Genomic DNA, 20,411 nt, shown 5'->3' with positions numbered 1-20,411 from the left:
ATGGCAACTGCAAACACAATATTCCATCCGGATGTAGTGCTTCTTAGTTTCAACCAATCAGAATGGAGAGTGTTGAATCAGTAACCAATCAGAAATAAAAGCTGGGAGATAGGCAGGGGCACAGGAAACCAATAGAGAGTGCAAAGATCTTCCTGTGAGACTGGTGCAGGAGCTGCAGTGGAGGGTGGAGAAAGAGGGCGCGTTTTTTGTGTTTTGCTCACCGTGGAACCTGGCTGGGCTGCAGATGCAGTAGGGCATTTTTTGGTGTGGTAAGTCAGTCAACGGTCTGGATGAAGACCATTGGGCTGGTGGTGGTTGGCAACTCCCACTATTGGCACCCGAGGCGACCAGCCACTTCACCTAGTCCTCGTGGCGAGCCTGCTTGGCAATATGCTGCATTCTCCCTTCCAGGAGTATAGATTGGTGCAGTTTGTAACATGGGTGCTTGCTTGTAAGATATTCCTGTTTGCCATTGGTAAGTGTCAAATTGCATGACTAATACATGCATTTATTTGAATCTTATTTTGTTCAACATGATTCAAAACAACTGATAGTTTTACATTCTTTCTGGGATGAAAACTGCAAAGCATGCAGTATCTGAGATCTGTTGTCCAGCAAATTTGCTGCATTTTTCCAATGAACAGACACAGCCCTGCCTTCCCTCTACATGCTTTGGAGCAAAAATTGTGGACTGCTTGTGAGAGCTAGAAAAAAAGGGAATCCTTTAACTCCAAATCCTTCTTGTAGGAGGCTCAAAAGCTCCTTACTACTCTTATGAGCGAAGGTGTTTTTTGGACCCCAGATTAACTGGATCAGTTTATGAAATACTTTTTTTTAATGTTTAAGGGCATATTAAACTGCACATTTTTTCTTTTTTCCATGCAGTACAATCGTTACCAGCGCTATGGTGCAGAAGAGTATGTTCTGCAGATGGGCGGTGTCCTGTGTCCCACCCCAGGATGTGGAGCTGGCCTGCTTCCTGAACCAGAAGTGAGAAAGATAGTATGCGAACCAAGCAATGGAATGGGCTGTGGGGTAAGCAAAGTACACACCTTCCTAATAGTACCATGGAGCTCAGTTAAGATTGTGAAGGAAAGGGGTGGGAAAAATCTCTGAATTTCTCTATCTCACCGGTGACTCTGAATTGCTCTTCGTATCAGAATAAAACTCTGTAGATCCCAATAAACAATTTTAGTTCAATGCTGCAGCACAGAAATGACCACTTTATCATGTAGAGTATGTCTGCTCCAGAATGCTTCACTTTAATTGGTTTGTGAAGTTGCTGATCTAAGTAGTTACCATGAAGAGTGGGCCTGTGCAAATGACAAGCCAAGAGCTTTCACTCTTTTAAAAACTCCCAGCAGTCAGCAAAACAGTAAAGGTTCCAAAGCCAAAGGCTCGGTTATTTTATTGGCAGCACTCACTTTGAACAGTTTGAGGAGGACGGGAGAGGGCGGGAAAGAGTCACGTAAATAAAATGACACCACACTGTGTGTTTTGAGCAAATCAATGAAGATGATGAACAATGAACTCATGATTGTGCCAAATGAGAGCTCGTTTTAAATAAGTGTGGTTGGAACAGAACTGGAATGAACTCTACACCCCCAGAAATTGCCTCTGCCTCCTCTCTTGCACTATCCTAAATAATACTGTCAGTCAGCAACCCCCTCTGTTCATAAAGTAAGACAAGTTAGGCCATGTTGAGGGCCCATTTAATAGCTGCTCCATGGCTCTGGACCTCAGGATTTGCCAAAATCTTGTAGTTAATCAATGAATGTAGGGAAAAAGCCAGTGTGGTGTAGTGGCTAGAGTGTTGGACTGGGAGTCGGGAGATCCGGGTTCTAGTCCTCACTTGGCCATGGAAGCTCACTGGGTGACTTTGGGCCAGTGACAGACTCTTAGCCCAACCTACCTCACAGGTAGGAGACTATGTATGCCGCCTTGGGTTCCTTAAGGAGGAAAAAAGGTGGGATATAAATGCAATAGATAGATAGATAGATAGATAGATAGATAGATAGATAGATAGATAGATAGATAGATAGCAGGGTTATCCTCCTGGAACCACTTCAGGAAGGGAGCAGGGTCTTGCATGACTGACTGCTCCTCAGCATCAAAAGCTCTCTGCTCATGGAAAGCTAGCATGTCAAGGAGAAAGGTTATGTGCTAGACCCGACCTTCTCCCCAACATGCTAATCTTCTTTGTGCAGCATGTCACATGGTGGGAAATTTCCCACATGCTTCTGAAGTGGTAAAGTTGCAAGAAGGCTGTATCATACTTTTTCTGAATGTACAGGCTGCCACTCAACCAGGCCACTCTCTGGCATTGTTGTGTGGGTTTACCCAGCTTCAAACAGTGTTTTTGTGTCCAGTGACGAGAGGGGATAATTTAGTAGGGTCATTTTAATGTCTCACATTTCTTCAAACAGTACATTTCAATTCGCTATGGAACAGGTCAGTCAATTTAAAATAAGTAGATGAGTGAACTGGTATCATTCTGCAATGTGAAACAAGTGACACTTATGTATTTTTAATTAAGAAGCCAAGCCATATCTGTCTGTCTGTCTGTCTGTCTGTCTATCTATCTATCTATCTATCTATCTATCTATCTATCTATCTATCTATTATTTCCTTGGACTTATGCTAGTGACCCAGACCTTTGCAAGCCAAAACACAACATTTTTCTTTGCATGGTTATAGACTACAGTGACTGGTGTTTAGCACTAAGTATTTTGGATATTGTATCTACATTTTATGCCAACAATGGGATTGTAGGAAATTATGTGTGTGTGTTTTCTGGTTATCCAGTCTGTTTTCTGGTTATCCAGAATTCTTTCTGGTTATCCAAACTGTTAACACTGATGGTTTGTTGAATGAAGAAGTTGTAGTAACTTGCTTTCTAGCAGGTGGTTCACATCTGTGGACTTCACTAGAGATTCCTGACTATCCAGGCAGTGGTGCATGTAAAATAGTGTTTCCCATAGCTAGAACAGAGTTACAAAGCTGTGAATTTGTGTGCATGTGTGCAAACTTCATAGGAAATAAGAATGGTCAAACAAGAAACATCTTCATATCAAGCTTTCAGGACTGGCTAAAATAAAATTACAAATAATTACCCTCTTCTCTCATCTTGCAGTAATGAAAACTAAAATGTATTTGGTTACTTCATTTATCATTCTTTGGGGTCTAAAGTTTCTTGATTAGAAAGAGTCCTCTGCTTATACTTTATCCCATTCAAGAAAGTGCTCTGTTCCTCTGAAAGTACTTTCTGTAGCGGTCCAGAGCCCTTGAAACTGGCTAGTTTTGTACACTGACAGATCCTTCTGGCATCTGGCAAATGGATGCTATATAATGAGGTAGAGATCTGAAGTAATAGTTCAGGGCTGCTTTCGTCCTATTTTTGTAATGCAGGAGTGATTCTGTGTATCACTGCTGTATCTAACAGAGTATAAAAAAAGTTGAAATACAGGCTGGCCAACCTCTACAGGCGATGCAGGGGATCCTGAGCTGTTTCTTGAGCACATGTCTTCTTGGGAACAGATGGGTGTTGCATAAACATGACATCTAGCTTGTAAGTCAGAACTTTGCACTATTTAGACCTTTCTCCCAATCTTAACCAAAATGCCAGGGCAGATATCCCTGTTCTGCAAAAATGATTGAGGCACTATTTATTCATAAACGTTTTAGGGCCTGGTAAACATTCCAGGTAGGATTCTAGAATTCAAGTGTGCGATCTCTGGGCAAATTCTCAGCTGCCTTCAAGATCAACCGGAAATTATTAATTGGCATTTTCGGAGAACTGTTTTTGCTCTGCACGTGTATGTTTTGTAATCCTTGAATCTGAAGTGTGTGCTATGAGAAGGTTGGTAGTTGTGAGTCTCCTTGTCTAAATCAATGGCAGAAAGTAACATCCTCAAGCAGGCAGCCTTGCCTAGTTCTGCCACAAGGAGATGGGTGGTGCAGGGTCTTGTGCTCCTAACTCCTATTGCAAAATCTGGATAAGAATGTTTTACCACTGCCTGGAAAAGTGCAATAATTGGCACAAGTTGGTTTTTGTAAGCAATACATTGCAAATTATTTTGGATATGACGATGTGAATAGACCTCAAGAAGATCCACAGAACTGTGTGTGTGTGCACGCGCATGCATGCGCACATTTTGGGAGTCAGTGGTCAGAACTTTTGGATTTGAATCTATGAGTCCTGGGTTCAAATGTGAGTTCAGCCGTAGGCTTATTCTGGCCTTGGGCATTTTACTGTAAGTTATGGGGGGAGGGAACTTCTGGTCCTTCAGATGTTTTGACCCACAACTCTCAGCCCTAGCCAGCATAACTAATGGTGAGGGATGATGGGAGTTGTAGGCCAAAACACCTGGAGGGCCAGACATCGTCCACCCCTGCTGTAAGCAAATGTATGGAGTGTAATACGTTTTCTTTTAAGAGTAACATTTAAAACAAACAAAAGGCGTCCTTTCTCAAAATTTGTCAAGAAAAGTATCGGAAAGAAGAATGCCATATTTGGCAGATGCCCAGCTGGGACATTATTTATTCATTACCCTGATGAGTCCTATGACCCCCTGCTTGGGAAACAAGGTAAAGCAAAGCTACAAAGGGTTTTCCCCTGTAGCATGTGTTTGATTTAGAGCTGCAACCTTTAATCACTTAATCAATTAAAAATGTTTGAAATCATCTGAAAAGGCTTCCCCGATTAATAGGGCAGCACTTTATTTTGAAAATGATAATATATTAAAATTGTACTTACATTAAAATTGCGGATTTGCTGTCACATCGGGCAGAATGCTTCTTCCCCTGAAGTGCCTGCTGTAACATACGCATTCGTCATCTACGAACAAAGAAAGCATTCTGCTCTTCAAAACTATGCTTTTTAGTCATGTGTAAATATATTCAGGTTTAACTGGTGGATTAAACAGTTAAAATTCATTTGATCAACTAAGGTTTCACTAATCAGGCATCAACCTTAGTTGTAAGTAGAGAAGGACGAGGAGGAAGGGGAGAAGGCACGGAGGATTGTGAGCTGGTGGTTTGGTGGTGCACAGAGGAAGGAAGGAAGGAAGGAAGGAAGGAAGGAGCAGAAGAATGGGGAGAGGGGAGGCAAGAGAGGAATCTGATGTCTTCTAGTTCTCATTACGCCCTTCTTCTGATGCAATAAAAGAGAGGGTAAGGGGGGAGTTGGATTATCTGCATTCCTGGTGCCACTTAGGCCCAGTTGGTCCTAAGGAGGGATTTCTTCCTAATTCAAATAGCAGCATTAAAGAAGCAGTTTTTGTCAGGACCACAGCAAAACAGGAAAGGGTTAAATCCCCCCGCCCCGCCTGCTGCTCTTCCAATAATTATCGGCACACACACACATACCCTATGGCTGCTATTTGCATTTTGCAAAACCAAAGATGCATGCATTTAATGTAGGGATGGGAGAACCAGGGATGCTTGTGCTCACCAAAATTCTCTGCATTCACCTCAAAGCTTGATTTGGCGTGCTCCCGTCCTCATTTGCAACCAGTTTTTTTCAGTTCGTTCGAATGGGGAAAGTGTGTATTTCGAACGGGAAAAGTGTACATCTCTGCACATACATTTAAACAAAATGATCACTTCAAAAAATGAACACTTCTAGAAATTCACCATTTGAAGTGTGCATTTTTAAAAGAGCGCATTTCTTAAAGTGCACATTTTTAAAAGCACGTTTTTTGAATGCGAACACAAGTTCAGGAATTTGTAAACACTTTCTAAGAATATGTCCTCCTGTTCACATTCGGGGTTGTGAATGGGCCATTTTGGAGTAATTTGCAAACTGAAACAAAATCCTTGTACACCTCTAACTTAATGTGCAAAGTTGTATTTAATGTCTAGTTTGGCCCTTGGCCAAGCAGACAAAAAACAACAAGGAACAAAGGCTAGAAAAAGAATGCTGTTCATCCAGTGTCTCTAAAAAAAAAGGTTGAGGGTTGGGTTTTGGTAAAATCCCACTTATCACAGGCTTATGGGTACTTGTGCATTCTGGGTACAAAGACTTTGTGGGTACCCCTATGTCCTTACAATCACTGTGTCTCTGTTTCCTTATCCGTAAAAAAGAAATAATTGTAACCTGTCGCTCACCATTGTTAGAATGAAGGAAATGCATCAACATATTATATTAGGGAAACTCTGGCCCTCCAGATGTTGTTGGACTATAACTCCCACTATCCCTTACCATTGGGCATAGTGGCTAAGGCTGATGGGAGTTGGAGTCTGACAACAACTGCAAGGCCATGTGCCCCCCACCCCTGCATTATATGCAAGTATCATATTCAGGAATAACAAATACTTTCCTAAAATAATGTTCCCTGTTGTGAGGAACCTGTGACAACCCTATTTAAATGCCCTTTGCAGAGGACTTTGTGGAGCTTCTGAATATATATGCATGGAGATTAATATTGAACAACATGCACCCTCTGTAAGGGTTATTTTGACTCGGATAGGAATCAGGGAAAAATATTTTGCCATTCTGAATATGCATACCTAAGAATAATTACTCCATCTGGCTTTGCTGTTGGCTAATCCTTTCTATTTTTTATTTTGAGTCATAAAAATACTAATTTGATTTCCCAAGGTGTTACCATTATGCGCTGTTCTTCCACCTTCATTGCTATTCATCAGACCAATCTCTCTTGCTTTCATATCTGAGATGTAAAACATTGACATGTTTAACACAGGAAACCAGCAAGAAAATATGGAAGCCGTTACACTCTGTGCCAGCTAGCCTGACTGCTGAAAAAGCTGGGGTAATCAAGACCCATGAGAGCTCGATAAATAAAGCATCTTTGCCTTGTTTTGTACTAGACTGGGATATTACTTCCTATATATCAAAAGGATGTTTACTGTTCAGAGGGGAGAACTCCCATACCTGATAAGGTTAGGACTGAGCACCAAGGAAAAGTACATGATTTGCCTGTTGCAATGGATGTTCCATCGAGTGCATATGTAGTTGACACTCCTATCAGTATTCACAGTACTGATTTTAATTTGCCGCATTGGAATGAAAGTGTAATAGCAGCAAGAGGTTGAATAAGATTCTTGGGGCATTGTACAGTGTTCTTGACATTGGCAGATGCTGCTTATGCAACACAATAAAATGAAACCACATCTTTGGATTGTATGCAGTCAGTATCAGACACAATATGCAGGTTTATTTTTATGTATCGGGCACATTGAGGCTGTCGAATTGAGTTGTTTGCCCATTTCACCTGACTTGCTTCAAGTCTGTTTACTTATTCAGTGAATCTGAGCAATTTGCAGTAAAAACCCCTCTCACTCATTACTATGGGTCGCTGTTATTGGCTACTCCGAACTGCTACCTACTCAAATGTAAACTGTACTATTAATTATACAGCTAGTTACCATGTAGAAAGACCAGAAGTCAGGGCTGTTTCCATGTTTCAGTCTGTGTAAAGCCATCTGAGATTGGAGCAGTTTCTTTGTTCATGAGAACCCACCAGCACTCAGCATCTTTTTCTGAGATTGCTTGCTTGCTTGATTTATTTAAAGCCTTTCCCTTTGCTTTTTAGAACCAAAGGCTTACAGAGTGACATACAAATATCTGAAGGAAGACAGTCCTTGCCTTCAGGCTTACAATTAAAAAGACATGACACACGGAAAAAGGGATTGGGGTGGAGGAACGCTCAGGTGCCGGTTCTTAGTAAGGTCCTATATGCCATATTCTTTCACACACAGCGGGTGGGTTCGCATGTCACCCTGCAAATAAGCCACCATGAGGTGGTTGTTCACTGAACAACCTATTGTACTCCCGACAGACGATGGTGCATGCCATGGCTTGTCCCCCACCCCCCAATCCTCCTGGCAGCTTCGGCATATATCCCAGGTGCTTTTGCAGCAGAGCTCCTTGTTGCCTCAGTCCCTATGTCCACACCCTTTCTACAGTTGGTCCGCTGTGGTTGCCAGCTACTGAGGGAAACTCTGTCCCACCCCACATCAGATTGCCAAATGGAATTAATTTTCAGAGCCCGTATGAATGCAGGAATGTGTTCACCAGCTTTTTCTTTTCCTTGGGGAATTTCACCTTTGTGTGAGGGTGCAAGACCAGTTCTCCAAGATTTAGCCCAGCATACTGATATCCCTCTCTTCTCAATGTCCTAGTCAATTTTATCCTCCATTTTGGTCCATTTCATACTTGCCTTTTTAAAGGCTGCTTCACTTTACATGAAAGTAAGAGCAGCCACTGGCAAAGCACCTTCCCTCCAGCCACTTTTGGCTCCCTACTCCCCTTCCTGCTTGTCGCCTGCCTCCATTGCTAGCTGTCACATCTTGATATTTGCGATTTTTAGGGACACAGAGCAGAGGGCACTGGGAAGGGGTTAGGGAGGATGTCAGCAGCACGAGCGAGATCACAAGGGGTGACGGGGGTTTTGCGACTCTGGCTGGGCAGCTGTCTGCCATTCCTGGCAACCCACAATAAAATCGCCCTACCGGGTTCGGAGACACAACAAGCCACTATGGGTATCAACAACCCTAAAACAAGCCATGGCTTCTCAGGGTGGCTTGTTTGTGAAAAGTATGGCACCCTGCAGAAACCATGCTGGGTTCACACCACGTGACAACCCACCATGGCTGATGATTCTGTCCCTTCTTCTTTCTCACTATTTATTTGTCTTAGGTCATTATTTACATATAGAACATGCTGCAAACATAGTGAAGGAATGATTCTGGATGCTTGAAGTGCTTTCATTTTCACTGATCTTTCACTTGGTGGTCTGATCTGAAGCCTTGTCACGTTAGTATAACACAGAATAGGTTTGAGACGTAATAGATAGACTGAACCAAAAACAATCTAAAAAGAAAATTCCTGAATGCAATATTTTCTTTCCTCTTCAGCATCATCGTCATCATATATTACTGACAATGGTGATGTTAGTATTCCTTGCAGCAAGGAGAATTCCGTTCATATCTGTCCCACTTGCCTCAGAATGTATAGAATTGAGCTGTACATTAGGATCTACTAACTCCAGAATGGCAAGAAGAATCCACAAAGGCACCTTAAAGATGAGACAGTTCATGTGTGTGTAAAAACCATGCAGAACTTATAACCTGCTGAGGTGGTTAGAGTGTGAGCCTGAGTGGGAGAATGGATATGCAAATCAGCAAACCTGAGCTTCTTGAGGTCCTCTGAATTCCACCTCGAAGCTCAGTCTGACTCATGTCCATATTGGATTGCGAGCTGTGTTTTTTTTCCTGTCGATAAAATAATTTGTGCATAATTTTATGCACACTTCTCCAAATGTATGCATCAGTTGTGCACATTTTTAAAAGCACACATTTTCTCCCATTGATTAAAGCATATTTGTGCACATTTCTCAAAGGTACCCTTTTCATGCACGTTTTCTGAATGTGCGCATTTTTCAAATGCATTTGTTTTGTTCCGCAAATCACATTGGAAGCTCAGAAATGTACGGACTTTGACCACAGATTGCGTTTGTGTCTGCATTCGGTTCTGGTAGGTGCAAACTGGCTAAATTCTGGTCAAAAATGAACTAAAATTAAGTTCTCATACATCCCTAAGTGGGAGACCCTGGCTCAAGGCCCCAGTCAGCACAGAAGCTCAGTGGGTGACCTTGAGCCAGCAATTATCTCTCAGCTTAGCCTACCTCACAGGGTTCCTGTGAAAATAAAATGATGGGATGGAGAACATTGTTCCCCTTTGAGGAAAAGTGGGATAAAATTGTTATTGTTGTTACATATGATGCATGAAAAAAACCCTTAGCCCATTTATGCATGTTCAGAGGAGCAATGATGAAGATGGCCATTCTAAAGTATTAAAATAAAAGAGGTTTCTTCCTTTCTTGTACTTCACCCCTTTTGCATTTTGTTCCAGCTGTACTTTAAAGAAAATGTACTATAAATATATTATTATGGGCAAGGTAACATTGGAGGACATTGCGGAGATTAAAGAGCTGGCTCACAGCAGAATTGTTTCAGGACATCATGTTGTGACTTTTTTTTTCCCCAAGGAGAATGAAAATGAGACAGACATTTTCCATTATTGCTAAATGCTGAGTTGCTAGCCTAATGCCAGAAGCTCTAGGCGGTAATCACGCATAGCTTTCTTCTATTGAGTGGGCACTCTGGCCTGTAGAAAGTAGAATTCCATCTCGTTGACACATTATGCTTCACTTTCTAAGCAAGTTGTTTCATTGCTAAAATATGACAGGCTTTCCTAGGATGACTGAGAGATGCTGTTTCCTTGTAATATCTAACATGGTTTGCAGTGATCTGTAAGGAGCACAAGAACCTTCAACATGCGCTGGCATGTTGATGAGCCTTCACGCCACCCTCACTTCCAGTATCATGCAATGCAATTAGCATGCCATACTTTTGTCAAAGGACATTACTGGTGTCAGTGGCTTTCCCATGCTGGACAGCAACCCAATGATCTTGTGGCAGATCTGAAATTCAGATCTCAATGCTGACAGCATATAGCAATCTGTTTCCATTATTAACAGCATCGGTTATATTAATTATTCTCCTTGTGAGGAATGGCAAAACAAAGAGTTTACATGAAGAGTACAAGTCAGTTAAAGGTATTTGGCTTAATATTAGTCAAGAATATCTAGTTTCACCTAAACCAGGGATGCAGAACCTCTTTCAGCCCAAGGGCCAAATTCAGTTTTGAAGAAGCTCTTGGGGGCCTCCTTCCAGTGCTAGCTGGGGCTGAAGGCAAAATGAGCAGGGCCAAAATACCAAAAATACCAGCCGATTTGAGCTGAAAACTCTTCCTGCCAGTACCTAAGCCCTAGGAGAGGCATTTCAGCCTTTTAGAATAGGGAAAAAAACTTCACAAAAGCCAGGAAACCACCAAATGATTGGTGGTTGGGGGGAAAGAGTTGGGGCCAGGGCAAGGGGGCATGGCTTTCTGGGGAACCCCAGAAGGTCAGATTTGGCCCCCTGGCCTGAGGTTCTGCACCCTGGACTCTGACCTAGACCTTCCAAGTTCACCCAGAATGACAGTGATTTCTAGCAGTTTTCAACCAGTATATGGAAGCTGGAGATAGATTAGAACTCAGGGGAAAGGAGCAAGCAAATTATATCCTATGCATGGCATACAATGGTCTATGCAACTGTGATGGTTCAAAGATTTACCAAGAACTCAGAGAATGTTGTGAACTTTTACCTTATCCAAAATCAATTCCTGAGAGATTTGTATAATGAAAAAACTGGGAAGTTAGTGATTGCCAGTTACTGGATAGAGGGAGGTTCAAACATAAGGCAACATACAAGAAGGCTTTTCTAGAAGGATGAGAGGAGCAGCTTTTGCTGCTGTTATAAACAGTTTGACAAGGAATTAGTCCCATGACTAGAGGCTATAGCTGGCCTGTATGGGGAGGAATGTTTACAAATCAAGTTAAAGCCAAGAATTGCTACCGGGCAGAGCAAAATTTCCATGTTGGGGATCATGAGAAAAGGAACTGAAAATAAAACAGCCAATATCATAATACTCTTATACAAATCTATGGTGCAACCACACTTGGAATACTGTGTACAGTTCTGGTCCATGCACCTCAAAAAGTATATTATAGAGCTGGGAAAGGTGCAGAAAAGAGCAACCAAAATGATCAAGGGGCTGGAACAACTCCCCTATGAGCAAAGGTTACAATGTTTGGGACCGTTTAACTTAGATAAAAGGCAAGTAAGGGGAGGCATGATAGAGGTGTATTAAATTATGCATGATGTGAAGGAAGTAGATAGGGAGAAAACTTGCTCTCTCATACTATTAAAATACAAGTTCATCCAATGAAGCAGAATGGTGGAAGATTCAGGACAGATAAAACAATGTACTTCTTCACACAGCACATAGTTGAAGAATTCATTACCACAAGATGCAGTGGTGGCCATCAACTTCGACAGCTTTAAAAGGGAAATAGACAAATTAATAGAGGATAAAGCTGTCAATGGATATTAGACATGATGGTTATATATTGCTTCCAGTATCAGAGGGAGTATGCCTCTATACCAGTTGCTGAAGAGCACAAATAGGAGGGTATTATAGCCCTCATGTCCTGCTATAGGCCTCCCATAGTAGGGATGTACGAAAGTCACTTACCTTTTAGCGAAATTGATTTGAGGTGGGGGGGGAGGCGCTCCGTCCCTCCCCCCGAAATTCTGGCCAGGGGGGGAGGCGCTCCGTCCCTCCCCCCCCCCGAAATTTTGGCCGGCCAGCTCCACTCCGCAGGGATTCTGCGGAGCCGCCAGCCGGCTCCGCCAGCGGCCGGACATCCGCCCGCTGGCTAGCAGGGACGCAAATGGCGGCGGCCATAGCCACCACCATTTGCGGCCCTGCAGTCAGCCGTGATAGGCTACGTAAATGTTTACGTAGCCTATCACGGCTGATTTAAAAGAAAAAAAACGCGCGTACGCAAATGGCGGCGCCCATGGGCGCCGCCAATTGCATTCCTTATTTTGGCACGTCTTAGTCTACGTAAACATTTATGTAGACTAAGACGGTGAAAATAAGGGGAACGCAAATAGCGTAGCGTCTACACTATTTGCATTCCCCTTATTTTCGCCGTCTTAGTCTACATAAATGTTTACGTAGACTAAGACGTGCCAAAATAAGGAACGCATGGGCGACGCCATTTGCGTATGCGCGTGGGTTTTTTTTCTTTTAAATCAGCCGTGATAGGCTACGTAAACATTTACGTAGCCTATCACGGTGTTCTTTAAAAATCTAGCCGTGATAGGCTACGTAAATCTTTACGTAGCCTATCACGTTTTTTAGTGTGTGGTGTGTTTTTTTTACTGGAAATGGAGGTGGCGGCAGCCAGTCGGAAGACCGGCCGCCGCAGCTGCTGCCGCCACCGCCGCCGCAGCCAGGAAGATCTGCCCAAGGTAAGTCCCATCCCGGGGGGGCAGACTGTTCCGCCACCGATTTCAGGGGGCCGAATGCGCTGGCATTCGGCCTCCCCGAGATTTGTGGCGAAATTCTCTGACATCCCTATCCCATAAGCATCTGGTTGGCCGCTATGAGAACAGAATGTTGGTCTAGAGAGGCCTTTGGTTAGATTCAGCCTGGCTCTTCCTATGTTCTTTAAAAATACATGTCAGGATGAAAGCATGGACTTGGGGGCAGAACCCCAGATAAAACTGAAGTCTGACGCCTTGTTATATTTTAGTTGTACAAAAATATGATTTTCATAAGCTTTCTAATCTTAATTTGCTGATTCCACCAAACTCTTAAATTAGAGGTTGCTGTCTAAGGTTGCATGTGGATATACATAGATGAACAGACACCTCTCAGAAAGGTTTTCCCCTTGCTAATTTTAGGTACTACCTAAAGGTAGGTAGCACCTCGATTTACGGGGAGGGGGATGTTTCTTCTTGCTTGCTAAGTGAGTGGGTCTTACAGCTGCTAAAGCAGTAGACATAACAAGTTGGGACGGAGGGATAACTGAGTATGGTGGCCAGCTGAGTGAAAACTCCACTGGATTTCATTGTGACATCAAAGAGAAGAATATTATATTTGGGCATCTGCTCCCTCTCTTCAAGTGAAAGAGATTTGGGGGAGGGTGAATAGGAATGCTGGGTTGAAAATGTTCTATTCTTATAAAAGTGATGAAATTCTCAGAGAATCCGCTCAGGGTACAAAAGGGCTTTTGCTACTCTCCCACTGATAGTATTTCATTTTCAACTGACTGCATCTGAAAACAGATAAGGCAAATCAAGATGAATCTAAAAATTTGCATAATTGAGGACAAAATTGGTGAGCTTTTGCTTTGAACAAAGAGGTGCATCTCTGAGTCACAGAAGATGAAACATTAATGCAATCAGCCAAGGCTATGGGCTGACTGGGAGTGACAGAGACCAACGACAGGATCCCAATTATAGAACAGCCTTATTGGAGCAATCATCTACAGATTTTTCGCATATGAGCAGGACTAAGACGCACTGGCTGAATGATGAATATTGCTAATAAATATAAAAGAAATAAATTGAAATCTAACTAAGCTTAACTAGCGCATCTCACAAAAGGCATTTCACAAAGGGCCCTTTGTGTTCCTCTTATTATATCACTTTATGTGAATGCTGCTTAATCAATGAGAAAAGGTGGAATACAAGATAAAGGGGTAGATTAGGATGAGCCTATTGACCCAGGATTTATAGTTTGTTTGCTCAGACTTTTGATAAGGCAGACACAAAGAGTGCCTTCCTTGGCTGTCACTTAATTTTTTGAAATGAGCAATCTGACAGAAAGTCGCCAGATGGGCATTGGTGAAACAATCGTGATTCACTAGCCCAGCCTTAAGCACTAATATACATATTGAGAGCCCTGCATGAAGAAAATTAGGCTGTAAATCCTGGTTCTGCGAGGAATACTGTAGCAACGCTGTGAGGAGTGGTCATATCCAGTTTTCCAACACCACAAATAGGCAGCAGGACTTTTGTTAGGGGGTTTTAAGGCAGCAGACAAAGGCTGAGCTTGAGCATTACCACCCAGAGATTGCTTAAGGCCACTTCGAACAGTGCAGTTTTAATGGGTCCGTGTTACAGATCCATGTTGCATTCCTGCTAAACTGTGAGGTTGAATGCGCATCTCCATGTCCCTCGCAGACTGTGCAAATGTGCTAAGGATCTGGGGACAACGCAGACTTCCTGTACCATGTCTCTACAGCAGGGATGGATGGGTAGACTTCAGGCTTGTCAGATCTATGTTGTTGTTGTTTACTAGAACCTGAGGATCCACCAGCCACAGCCAGGTACAAAAGACAAACATCTAGAATGAAAGAACTTGGTGCCTTTGAGCACATCATGTCCCTAGGGATTTGTTTTCCATATCAAAACTGAACTGTGCCCACAGTTCCAATCGACTGCGCATCATCCAGAGATCTACCAATAGATCCTGATTTACCTTCTGCCCACCTCTGCCATTTTTAAAAAAATGTCTAAAAATAAATCCTGTTTTTTCCCCTTTTTCTCATTTCTAAAGTGTCTTAAACTGGCAGCCTGGGGGTATGACAATGACTGTGGGCTGTGTGTTGGGGGGGCCTGGGAGGCCTCAAGCCTTTGCAACCCCCCTCCCAAACTCACATTTTGTACTCCATTTTTTCCTCTCCTCCCCTATTTTTTCCTCATTTCGCCCTCTCTGTATAAGGGCTTCCTGCTGGGGAGCAGATATGGGTTCCAAGGAGTGCTTTTGTGTTGCTGTTGTGTGAGCCAGACCCCCTTCCAGTCCCCTGCATTGCACTCCTACTGTTAAAGTTAAATTGCGTGCCTCAGTTTTTCCTTTCTGAACAATGGCCTGTTGAGGGAGCAGAGAAATGTGGGCTCAAAGGACTGTTTTGGTGCTGTTGTATGGGTCAGATCTCCCCCCAAAAGTCTGCTTAGCACTCATGACTTTTAAGTTAGTGTGCCTCAGTTTGCCCTCTCTGTGCAATGGGTTTCTGCTGTGGAGGAATAAAGTGAAGCCAGAAGTGTGACAGATTAGACTTAAGAAGGAAGGTTTGAGGGTTTTTTGTTTTTTGTTTGCCCAATATGTGTTTTCTTGCACATTATAGAGTGTTCCTGCTCATTAACTGCAGTTTCATTTAAGCCCTGCATCAAGTCTGTACAGGTGCCAATAAATGCCTCAGCCATGTCCATTCATACCTGGCAAATTCAAAGTAGGATGACAGATTACTTTGAATTATTTCAAAGCATCGTTTTGGTGTCTTTAGCAGTATCCAAATCTTGATAATCAAATACAATTGTGGAATGCAGAGATTTTCTCTCCCTACCCCACCCCATGAATTTTGTTCCTGCACATCAGTTTTTAAATGTTATACTAAAACATTGTTTTCAAAAGGTATTCCAAAAGGCATAGTCACTGTTCCCTAATAGGTGTAATATGTGTTTCAGATTTGAAGTTTTAAAACAAAAATACTGAATATCTGACTCCATGAAAAAAGCATTCAGGAAATAACTTAGTTGCTGAGGGAAAAACTGATTTTCTTTTGTGTTAGATGTAGGAGGCTTATGAAACTTCAAATACCCTTCTGAATTGAAGACCAAGCATAAAAAACTTCACTCTAAAAGAAATATTTTGGAACAGTTTCAAGTGGCTGAGAATAGACGTAGAATAGAAAATGTGTCTCAGCCTGAACAATGGCATTGCTACTGCAAAGTTATATTACAAAAAGTAAAGGAAATATCATAAAAACTGAAATGATCTGTGAAAAGAAAATAAAGTGATCCAATTAAACAAGAGACATCTCTAGCACATAAAAGGGAATGGTCTGAATTGAAAACAGGACTGTGTTGTTCAGGACAATGGGCAACTGTAATTCAGAGAGAGGCGTGAGAAATAATAGACAACCAGATACACTCTGGGCATAAAAGAATATCCTACAGAAGAAGGGAGAAAATTCCAAATGCATAAGATATCCTTGAACGATGTCCTTGAATGAGGGCAGTGAGTCATGGTTGGCTAGTCATATCTCAGCTAATTTCATTCTATCCATACATTTCTCTGAAATTAAATCATTGCTCCCACCAGCAACTTTTCCCCCTCTTCTTCAAGACCTCTTATGCTAAATCAAATGGCAGGCAATCTGGCGATGGAGAATCTGTTTTGCTGGTACTTAAGATATGAGCCAAAAGATACAGTGGGACATTTTAAAAAGATACTGGTGTCCAGTGGAGGCTGGTGAATCCAATGGCAGTGGGGCGGTGAATCTGTTCCAGGTTTCAATCAGAACCAGTTAGAATTCTAAAGGAGCTATCCAAGGTGTGCAGCCTGACATTGGAGCCACCCTGTCTTCCGCCTTCGAAATCCACACACTCCAGGAAACAAGGCTTCAGGCTCACTACTTTATTAGTTCACGACTTGCTTCTTTACAAATGCGGATTCTAGGAAACTTTTAGACTGCAATGAAACAGCTAATCCACACATCTCTGAATATCAATAGGGGAGATGAAGTGGAAGTTAGAGAAGTTGCCAGCAGTCTGGGCAAGACTAGGGATGTACGAAAGTCACTTACCTGATCCCGAAGCTTGATTCGCGGTGGGGGGGAGGCGCTCCGTCCCTCCCCCGGAAATTCTGGCCGGGGGGAGGCACCCCGTCCCTCCGGCTGCGAAACCTCCTCTCCTGCTGGGACGCAAATGGCGGCGGCCGTAGCCGCCGTCGTTTGCATCCCTGCAGTCAGCCGTGATAGGCTACGTAAATGTTTACGTAGCCTATCACGGCTGACTTTAAAAAATTTTTAAAAAGCGCATACGCAAATGGCGGCGCCCATGGGCGCTGCCATTTGCATTCCTTATTTTGGCACGTGTGGTCTACGTAAACATTTACGTAGACTACGGCGAAAGTAAGGGGAACGCAAATAGCGTTTCCCTTATTTTCGCCGTAGTCTACGTAAATGTTTACGTAGACCACACGTGCCAAAATAAGGAACGCAAATGGTGGCTCCCATGGGCGCCGCCATTTGCGTACGCGCTTTTTTTTTTCTCAAAGTCAGCCGTGATAGGCTACATAAAGATTTACGTAGCCTATCACGGTGGTTTTTAAAAATCTAGCCATGATAGGCTACGTAAATCTTTACATTTGTTTGTGTGTGTTTTTTTTTAACTTGGAAATGGCGGCGGCAGCAGCCGGTCGGAAGACTGGCAGCCGCTGCCGCCACCGAACCGCCGCCGGACCACTGCCAGAGCCGCCGCCGCCAGAGACATTCGAACAAGGTAAGTCCCGTCCCGGGGGGGCGGGCGGGCAGACCGTTTCTCCACCAATTTCGGGGGGCCGAATGCACTGGCATTCGGCCTCCCTGAGATTCGTGGAGAAATTCTCTGACATCCCTAGCAAGAACTTCTCAGCCAGAGTAGCATTGCAGGGATGCCCCTCTGTTATGGTGGCTCCCTCCTACATAGGCTTTCACGAATGGCCAACCTGGTGGAGCATCTGAGCCCCACCTCCAAATTTTCCTGCGTTGCTCTGCAACGGACCCTAGCATTCCTCAAGTCACACCCCTCCCTCTCCTCCCTCTCCAAAACCTGGTTTCTCATGGTGGAGGAAGGGGGGGCTTAAGGCTGAGCCATCTGTGTGTCAAGGCCTTGGGAAGAAAGTCTTGCCATATCGGAGCTCACTAGGGAGGGGGCCTCCCCCTGTTCTGGCTGTTCCCATTCTGAATCCAAGTTGCTAGACATCTCCACACACTCAGATTCATTCCTGAAGCACCAGTTTCCACTGCTGGGATCCCACATGCTCTGATGGCATCAGATGCCAAAAAGTTGTTTGTAGATGCAGGCCAGGTGCTAGGGATCTTGTTCCAAATTACATAAAGACAGCTAATTTTTCTCCCTAGCACAGCTGTTTTCACTCTTGGGAATATCATTGCTTCTTTGTAGGACATAGCTTTTCTATACTTATTCTTTTGGAAAACATATATCCTGTCCTTAGGACCATAGTCTCGCAGGGCAGCAAATGTACATTTAAAATATTAAAACATCCTGACACAAGAATCAACCACATACAAATACAGCAGAAAACAAGAGCAGCAGAAAACCAATATAAACTAGATTAAAAGAGTGCATAAAACCTAAACAGCTAAAACACTTGGGCAAATAAAAAGGTATTTCCTTGGTGCTGAAAAGATATCAGGCTCTGTGCTGGGCTATTTATTTACAATATTTATATACCGACCCGTAACAAAGGTTCTCTGTTGGCTTACAATAAAAATCAGAACCATAAAAAACAATAAACACAAACATAAAATCTAAAACAAAATAAAACTGGCAACTGCACAAAACCAGAAGAAAACCAGCCACAGCAAATAACATTTATACAAAAGATCTAAAAAGAACTCAAAGATTTGAAGATTTGAAAGGCCTTGGAAAATAATAAGGGACCTGGGACCAGAAATAGCACATCATAGACACCAAGAAAGCCGATCTAGGGAGGACATTCCACAAACGGGGCACCAACACTCAAAAGGCTGTTTCCATGGGGTCACCTGTCATACTTCATTTGGTGGGAGCACCAAGAGAAGGCCTCAGAAGATGATCTCAAGGTCCAAGTAGGTGTATGTGGGATGGAACCTGGCACAAAGCCTCCTTGGGGACAGTGTTCCAAAGCCAGGGCACCACAACTGAAAAGGCCCTAACTTGGGTTTCTACCTGCCTCACCTTTGAAGATGAGAGGACACAAAAAAGACAGTTGAGGAAGACGTTAGGGTCAAACTAAATGTTCTGGTAATCATAGTTTAGCTATGTGTGATAGGTTTCCTTATGCTGGTGTAAGCGCACGCAGCCCCAGTTCGGATCAGAACCACAGTGATCTGGGTAGGGGGTTAAACTTTCTCTCCCATTTCCTACAGAAATTCCACACACACTTTACAGGGGGGTTAATTTAAAAAATATATATCCACTGACATCCAAGAAAGGCATCATGTCCAGTAGCTATAAAATCAATGCCAATGTGCATGCTTTCTGTTTGCATATATAAAATAGTTCAAATTAATTTTGGCCCTCCAGTGCATGATACTTTCTCAACTGGATTGTCAGGAATGCCATTTCAGTAGGAAAGGTATAAGAGGCTTTTATACTAAAGGATCAGCTAGCTTTTGGACAGCATTCAAGGTTAAAAACGCTTTAAAAGTGGAGGAATTTAAAAAAAAGTTTGTGTTTTTTTTATTTATAAGACTTATAGCAGCATTATCAATGCAAGACAACCTCTCCCTCCCCCCGTATCCATTGAAGTAAAGGGATTTCTGGCGTTGGCATGCACACCTAGTGCATAGGCCCGTTTAATTCTTCATACCCGTAGGCATTCAGTTTGTAAAAAGGGTAGGTACCTCTGAGACACAAGTGCATGTATACAGGGGGAGGGGAAGTCGCCTCCTCCCTGAAATGGTAGCTGAGTCTTTAGTGTTGAGCAAATGTCCCTTCTTTGACTTACACATGATTGCACACATAGCACCAGAGGGAAGCGAACAGGGGAGAGCAAATACCTTTCCAGACAAGGAGCTCACTCCCTCACCACCTCCACCTGTTGCTGGATCTCTCTGGTTACTTGAAGGAAAGGCACTTATCAATTACAAATTATAGCTGTAGCATAAACTGGAGGTTATTAAATGAAGGCTGCAACCATAAGCTTAATTGAAATGTAACTCCATCAAAATTAGTAGGACATAATTTGGAGAAAATATGTTTAGGATGGGCTAATTATTTAATGTGACATATTCTGTTATTAGTCTTTCAGACATTTAACATGTTGAGCAATGTACACCCAACCTTACTGTGGAGCCATCCTCCCCTCAAAAATGCCCCGGGAATGTCACCAGATCACAGTAGTGGATGGTGACTCCAGTTCCAGAGGGGCGGTGATGCCATTCAGGGTTTTAGTTGCAACCAGCCAAAACTCTAAATGTGCTATCCAAGGTGCTGAA

At 43.0% G+C, this 20,411-nt stretch overlaps 1 protein-coding gene across 1 annotated transcript in view; it reads left to right on the top strand.

The window, feature by feature from the left end:
* PRKN (parkin RBR E3 ubiquitin protein ligase) overlaps positions 1-20,411 on the top strand; it is a 1,219,260-nt gene that overhangs the window by 1,047,578 nt on the left and 151,271 nt on the right. Inside the window, exon 9 of the mRNA XM_084827978.1 lies at positions 886-1,035. Coding sequence (XP_084684104.1) covers positions 886-1,035 — 150 coding nt within the window. The remainder of the gene's footprint in view (positions 1-885; positions 1,036-20,411) is intronic.

The sequence above is a fragment of the Heloderma suspectum genome, chromosome 1 (assembly GCF_057233095.1).
Source record: "Heloderma suspectum isolate Gila_16-S chromosome 1, 16-S_ref, whole genome shotgun sequence".
Classification (NCBI taxonomy): domain Eukaryota; kingdom Metazoa; phylum Chordata; class Lepidosauria; order Squamata; family Helodermatidae; genus Heloderma; species Heloderma suspectum.
Note: the sequence above shows the minus strand (reverse complement) of the source record. Positions and strands in the feature narration are given on the sequence as shown.